The sequence below is a fragment of the Pygocentrus nattereri genome, chromosome 5 (genome assembly GCF_015220715.1).
Source record: "Pygocentrus nattereri isolate fPygNat1 chromosome 5, fPygNat1.pri, whole genome shotgun sequence".
In the NCBI taxonomy this organism is placed as follows: Eukaryota; Metazoa; Chordata; class Actinopteri; order Characiformes; family Serrasalmidae; genus Pygocentrus; species Pygocentrus nattereri.
In genome coordinates this window covers 50,933,228-50,940,652 of record NC_051215.1, presented here as the reverse complement: position 1 = coordinate 50,940,652, position 7,425 = coordinate 50,933,228, and the positions used below count along the sequence as shown (strand labels likewise).

Here is a 7,425-nt window from a genome sequence, read left to right as displayed (position 1 = left end):
CTACAAATCCATGAACCACCAAACGCGGTGACCACGTCCGCCTCCCGGAGAGGCAGCGCGTGCGCTGCTCGGGAAACGCCGGTCAGAATTTATTTTCTGAACTCGTCCTTCCGAAGCTGCCTGCGCGCGTTTGATGGTACTCGCTGCTGCTGTGGGTTCCTGGCTGCGATTCAAACTGTTCAGTAATATCAGCCCAGCCTCCCGCACGGCGCATGCGCCAGAGGGGGGCTGTCGAAGAATCAAGTAAATAGAACAGAAGCTGGAACCACAAGTTCAGCGTTCGGCGATGACGTCACGGCTCCACATCACACTCGCAGAGTAATAGTGAGCGAGTGCGCGAGCTGGGCAGACGCGCGCCGTAGTAAAGCGCACGCTGCTATGAAGTTGTGAGCGAGCCGCTGCCCCAGCCGCCGTGCCAGCCGCCGTGCCAGCCGCCGTCCGCTCGGGGCGACACACGAGGACGTTTTCTGAGGGGATTTTCGGCGGTTTTCCTTCAACCGAAAGAAATGTCGTCTGCGGCGGTCGCTGCCTCCAGAAGGCAGTCGTGTTATTTGTGTGACTTGCCCCGCATGCCGTGGGCCATGATCTGGGATTTTACCGAGCCCGTGTGCAGAGGATGTGTTAACTACGAGGGAGCGGACCGGATCGAGTTCGTTATTGAAACGGCGAGGCAGCTGAAACGAGCCCACGGGTTTCAGGAGGGCAGGTCGCCGGGACCGGGGAAACCGCTCTCGGGGAAAGACGTTCAGGCAGGAGACCCGGGCTCGCGGCCACCGCAACCACTGGACCGCTACCCCCTGTCGTCTGACCGTCCGCCCAGGCTGGGAGCAGAATACCAACCGGGAAGGCAGACGAACGGCATTCCCGTTCCTAACGGATTCTCTAAACCGGACGATCCACCGGAGCTGAACCGCCAGAGCCCCAACCCTCGAAGGACTAGCACCGTCCCCCAGAACTCCGTGCCTTTGGGGAACGGCAGCATGCCTCCCGTCCACGCCATTAACGGCAGGCCAGGCCCGATTGGACTACCGGCTGGTCTCACGGCGCCCAGCCCCATGGAGCTCGGCGGTAAGCGGCCAGCCTCCGTCTCGAGCACGGAGCACGACCGAGAGGTGAAAGACAAGCACCGGCCGGACAGCCTGACCCCGGACATCACCGAGAGCCACAAGACCCGGGCGGAAGACTGGATAAACAAGGGCAAAACGGTGAGAGACCTAATGGCGCTCAGCCCTTACGACAGCAGGTTCAAAAAGGACGCCATGCAACAAAGGATGATGTACGAAAGCGCCCCTGCCTCCAAATCAGGTACCGACGCTCTTATCTCACGCTCGCGGTTCGGTGTTGAAGCCGAGACGCTTAGTAACGGCCTTTGTTGTGACTCGGTTAGCATTTCACTGCAGCGTCTAGGTCGTCCGAGGCAGTTGAGACTGACATGAGTCAGCTGCCGCGCGCCGGGGGTGTCAGCGAAAGGTTCCGCTGATCAAAGCGAGGCTGATCGCTTTTTTGCATGTGACGCATTTCAGGTCGCCTCATTGTTGCGGTGTTTTCGCGGGGCCGTGTGTCCGCAGGCGCAGCGGTGTTAAGCTTTAGGGGCGTCGCGGAGGCGAGACGCCGCTGCTTTAGCGCTAGGCTGCCGGGCGCATGACCCACTCGCTGTGCCGAGATTTAACCGCCACCCCTGTTTTTGTTCCGCAGACAGGGGGAAGCATCCCAGGAGCATGAAGCGGAAAGCCTCTCCGGAGCCGGACGGCGAGGCCACCGCGGGGAAGCTCAACGGAGACCAGTGGCTTCCGCCGTCTGGAGACGGCATGAAGCTTCCCGCTGCCGCGGCCCCGGCGAGCTTTGGCCCGTCCACAGCATCCCCGCTGCCCCGCGGCACTCCGCCCGAGGCCGCGCACAACGGCCAGTCGCCCATGGCGGCGCTCATCCTGGCCGCGGATAACGCGGGAGGCGGCAGCTCACCTAAGGACGCGAACCAGGTGCATTCCACGACGCGGCGGAACAGCGGCAGCCCGCTCTCACCGTCGTCCACGAGCCAGCGGAGGGCGGCAGCGACGCGGGAAGGGTCCGGCGCGGCCACCCCGCACGCGGCGCCAGTCGACCATACGCACCCGCAGAGCGTGCCGGACTCCTCGGTGCCCGGCGGCATGCCGCTGTGCTGCACGCTGTGCCACGAGCGCCTCGAGGACACGCACTTCGTCCAGTGTCCCTCGGTGCCCTCGCACAAGTTCTGCTTCCCCTGCTCACGAGAGAGCATCAAGCAGCAGGGCGCCACGGGAGAGGTGTACTGTCCGAGCGGAGAGAAGTGTCCGCTCGTGGGCTCCAACGTGCCGTGGGCGTTTATGCAAGGCGAAATCGCGACGATCCTGGCGGGGGACGTGAAAGTGAAAAAGGAGCGGGACCCGTGATTTGGACGCGCCTGATTTCCTCGTTTTGAGAACGCGGACCTCTATAAATAGCCTATATAACTGCGAACATCACGAACCCCACCCGAACTGAAACGACCGGACTTGTACATACTGGACACACGAGACGTGCATATTTCGTAAACATTGCTGTATACTTTTTTTGATTTTTGAATACATTGTGTTTCTATATTTTTGAAGATAAAGATATGTACTCATTATACCGGATTACGTTCCTCTGTCGATGTTTAACGATTTCTCGATGTACCTTTAGGTATGGTGGCAATTCCTGTTAAACGTAGAATGTGACTAATGCAACTCTACGAGCACTTGGCACAAGTGAAAATGCTTTTAGCTGTACTTGTATGCACTTGTTTTAAAAAAAAACTGCCAAATACATTTTTTCTGATGTTGTATTAATTTAGTGTCTCTGTTTACTGCTGTTGGGTTTCAGAGGTGGAGCTGGAGGTGAGAGGGGGTTGTTGATGGTGGGGACCTGGGTGGCACGTGGTGGTAGTTTGTGTGTTTCTGGCCAGTCTAATTGGTCTGGGGTGGCGGGAGATGCATGACTAGCTGGAGATGGAAATACGTCGTATTTTATTGGGCACCTATGACGTTACTCGGTCGGACTCCTGAAGAGTTCCAGAGGCTGGTCAGTATGTTTTATATTAATTCAAGCCAACGTCCACCAGGAATCAAGTAGCTGCCCGTAAAATCACACACTTACTGTAAAACGATGGCGCACACCCCAGTGCTTTCACCAGTAGAGTAACTTTTATGTTCTGTAACTGCATTTGCATAAAATGTGATATGTGCAGCTCTCCCAGCAATCATTAAATGAATATGCCCATTCAAAGCACCGAGAGGATATGATTATTCTGTGGGCTGGAAAAACAAGCCACGGTCACGTGACTGACCATGGAATTCCTGAGTCATTGTCCCTCGTCTGCCCTTGTTCAGTAACACAGCCATGCCAAGGTGGCCTGCTTTAGGCCTGCTTGCTCCCGTTTGCTGTGGTTCAGTGCAATGTGGAATCTTCGTATTTGCTTTATTCTCTCCGCTTGCAGCGACTGAAGGACTGCAGTGTGTCGTAAAACACCGACGACGTGGTTGTACTTGTTTATAAAACACACACTTTGCATATTTTCCCCTGAGCAATAGATTTACAATAGAAACGTCAACCTACCCTACGAGAGAAGGGCACGGAGTCCTGTGTCGATTAGTAAATAAATGCCTTGTTGCATTGCACAACATTTTCTTGAACTGCTCTGCCTTGTTTTGGTGATGTGTGGTGACCCAGATTTGTTGTGATTGAGTTAGTGATCCAGAAGACGCACACTAAGGGCAGCGGTTCCAAATGGCCGGAGGGTCAAATAGCCTGTGTTTTGTAGTGTCACCTACAAATGTTTTCAACAGCTTGCATGTTGTGATATGATGAATGTAAACAACTTATGCCATTGCGCATTCCTCTGGTCAGTGCTGTCCACCTTTTTACTCTATTTCAACATCCCAGTTGTAACACGCTGCCCTTTTCGAGGTGGATGTGAATGTAAGGGGCATTTCCTAATTTTCTAATGTCCTTTCTGTAACATTGTGACAAACAATATATGCATTCAACCTAAGGGCTCCCCTCCGTCCACATATTTCACCTTTAAAATTCACACGATGAGTGAGAGGGGCTTTTGGTTAGTGCCAGAATCCATCATGAAGATAGATAACCAATAATCAGGAGATGCTAGATCCACAGTTAATGAGTGGACAGCCCATACGAAGGCTGACGCTATATTGAGTCATGCATGGGGCCTTTAAACCCTGCCTGTTCTGTAACCCAGGCTGTGCTGTTGCCTAGTTACACGGTGCTGTAGTAAACACAAAGTGCTATGTTGATTCAAATGCCAGGAACATTAATCCTCCAGGCTTCACTGCCTTGCTTAAAGGGGGAGAGAAAGAAAAAAGACACTAACGGCATTAACGGTCAGTGTGTCTTCATTTATGAACTTTGTGATGGCTGTATTTACAGTTCTGTCCACACATATAGGGATATTTCTGAAAACACGCTGTTGTGCCTCTGTTCACACGAACACAATGTTTTAGGTCACAGATACTGAGCTTTTAGAAAAGTCTTCATTTTTTTGATGTAGAAAGGTGAAAGATGTCTTTGTAAACATTACACTGTCAGCGTGTGCATCGCCATGGCTGTATTGCTGTGTTAGGCAGGCTTTAGGACTCGGCGTGCCTGCTGATGACCGGATTGTTTATGTGGCTGTGATATCGAATGTTTATATTATCCCACAGTATGCACAGTAAGTTTATATTAAGTCCACACGTATGAATTTCTTTGTTTGGTCATTCCTTATTTCCTTAATACTTCTATACGCAGCCATTGCATTGCTGCGTTTGTAACATGCTGGCATGCCCTCTCCACAACTCTTAAATCTCTTAATGTTCTTCTCAAGGCTTTCGACATCGACTGTAACCAGGTAGGCCATGATCGCTGTCTTCCTGCGCTGATGTGTTGTTTGTTTTGTTCTCAGGTGTATCGAGACATTTCAAAACACGATTTGCATGGATAGAGAACATTTTTGAAAGCAGACAAGGAAAAGCATTATTAGAAAAATCCGGATACGTGTAAAGGGGGCCCAGGTTTCTCTTAACGTCGCTGTTAGAAACACCACTATGCTGGCTGGTTAATCAGTGACATGCAGGGTCTGATTGGGAAAGAATGGATATGCCTGTTGTTAAACTAAACTTGGCCTTTGGATCCTGATGTGTTCGTTTCTACTACGAAAAGATCTATAAATCAGTGGAATACAGTCTGTTAACCTCGAACGCAGAGATTAGACTTTACGAGTCAATCGGCATTTAAGGATGGAGGCTTGTGTGTTTGAGGCTGACTCTTTTCATTGGCAGTTCAACAAAGTTCAAGTAACCGCTCTAAACATTAAATGACCACTAGTGATTTCAGTGTGTAATACAGTTAAATATCGCTAAAGACGGCATGCAGATTATTCCATATTTTATCACAATGTTTTTTTTTCTCAATGTATTACAAGGAATTATTTAGCCTATTGTGTCCTGTTATAGCAGCTTTGGGCAAATTCTCTCCCTGTGAACATACAAAGTCAAGTATACAAGTCTAAGACGCTAAAGAATGTGTGTGTATCATTATTGCCTTGGTTCATTTCAAGGCCGTGGGGTCATATATTAGTTTCCTTAACCTTAATACTTTATAACTTTTACTACTTATAAAGGAATGTTCCTAGTATGCGGAAAAGCGCAAGGAACCTTCCACGTGTCACTGAGTACAGTCATTTTTAGACGCCAGTTAATATTTCACAACATCACTCGGGCAGAAGGCCTCACCTTTTGGGGAGCTTGCCAGCAAACTGTTCTGTAAACTGCCAGATCATTCTTTTCCCACCTGCCTGTCTTGTTTGCTTGTGAAACCTCTTCCATGGCTGATTCAGTCTGCAGGTTTGTTAGTCACTCATAGAATGGATGTATAAAAGGCTGTGTGAAGTCACAGGGGTCTGTTGCAATTCAAAGAGCTTTAAGGAAGCTCAACCTTTACAAATATGTGAGCAATGCCTTTGCCATGTTTAACGAGTAACAAGATATTGCAGTATAACTGACTGACTAATAAAAAAACTAGGACTCACAGCTAGAATCATCAGTTAGTAGCTGCTGGGCAAGATCCTGTCCTTCCTACCGAAACACATCAAATAGGAGATGTTTCATCACCGCCTAGTAAAGAAAAGATGCGCTGTTATCACTTCCATTACACGTTACTGCTATTATAAATAAATGAGTAGACACGCTTATGCAATGTTTAGTCCATTGGTTATTGTAGTAGTATGAAGAAATAAAAAAGGACATATGCATGGGGCCCCCTGGTGGCTTTGGGGGCCTTAGTGACTGCTTACTGCAACAGCCCTAGGTGGATTCTTCAGGTGATTTAGTTTTGATTTAGTCATCTAACACTGAATAATCCCAACACATGTACTGATATTTCTTCATATTTTCAGAGTTCTACACTGGATATTGGATGTGTTTGAAAGTCTTTGCCCTTTTCCAGATACAAGCCTGGCTGTATGTGTCTGTTCACTGAACTGAGAGTGAATATGGAACTATCTGACACATCTTCCTGGCTGTGTTATGCCACCGCGTCTGTCATTTCTCACCACACTCCACGTCATTTCGGCTTTGATTATCCCCAACTGCTTATTTCTGTTTCGAAGCCCCAGTTGTTGCACTAAAGCTGCGTCAAGTGAAAGGACTGAAATGCTTTGTGACGCTGTGAAGAAGTTTTTGTTTTTGTCTGTTTTTTCTCCCTCCTGTAGACCCTGCACTTGTTTTTTGCTACTTTTTTCTCTGTGTGGACGCTTTGTTGTTCCATAAAAGGAGTTTTTCTTTCTCTTTTTATCTCTCTCACCCTCTCTCTCTCTTTGTGTACATTACTGTTTAGCTATGCAACTGTTGTATGACCATCAGGTTCTTTTCGTTGATCATGTTCTCTCCAGGTACTGGATACTTCTCATAGTTCTCCTGGTTGAGTGTTTTGTTAGGAAGATGCATCCTATCCCAGCAGTCTTCAGGTGGAAGGCAGGACACACGCTGGACAGGTCGCCAGTCCATCGCAGGGCAGACAGACAGACACAGACAGTCACTCACACACCCACACCCAGGGGTAATCTAGCATGTCCAGTTGGCCTGACTGCATGTCTTTGGACTGTGGAAGGAAACCGGAGAACCATAATGCACATAAAGGATTGTAACAGCCTGCCTGTAGTAAATAGGAAGAAGATATGTTTTGTTTTTAATAATGAATGATGTCATTGGTCTATAATTTTCTCCAGTTACTGATTATCACTGAAGGTCAAACAAGTAGTAGTGGTTAAATGATGCTACCATTTTCTGACCGTGGACATCCGAATGCACCATTTGACTGAAGATCTGTTCTGGTCCTAGATGGCCAGTGTCCAGCACAGTTTGAGGATTTCTCTGCTCAAACACACACAAT

At 49.0% G+C, this 7,425-nt stretch overlaps 1 protein-coding gene across 1 annotated transcript; it reads left to right on the top strand.

The window, feature by feature from the left end:
* Positions 1-258: 258 nt before the first annotated feature.
* Positions 259-2,825, top strand: irf2bp2a (interferon regulatory factor 2 binding protein 2a). The gene is made up of 2 exons (XM_017722835.2): positions 259-1,305; positions 1,696-2,825. Exons 1-2 carry the CDS (start codon positions 507-509, stop codon positions 2,406-2,408), a joined length of 1,512 nt encoding a protein of 503 aa, XP_017578324.1. The 5' UTR covers positions 259-506; the 3' UTR covers positions 2,409-2,825.
* The last annotated feature ends 4,600 nt before the right edge of the window (positions 2,826-7,425 follow it).

Coding starts and splice junctions, on each gene's coding strand:
- irf2bp2a (XM_017722835.2), top strand. CDS start 507: ATGTCGTCTGCGGCGGTCGCTGCCTCCAGAAGGCAGTCGTGTTATTTG. Junction 1,306..1,695: donor CGCCCCTGCCTCCAAATCAG/GTACCGACGCTC, acceptor TTTGTTCCGCAG/ACAGGGGGAAGCATCCCAGG.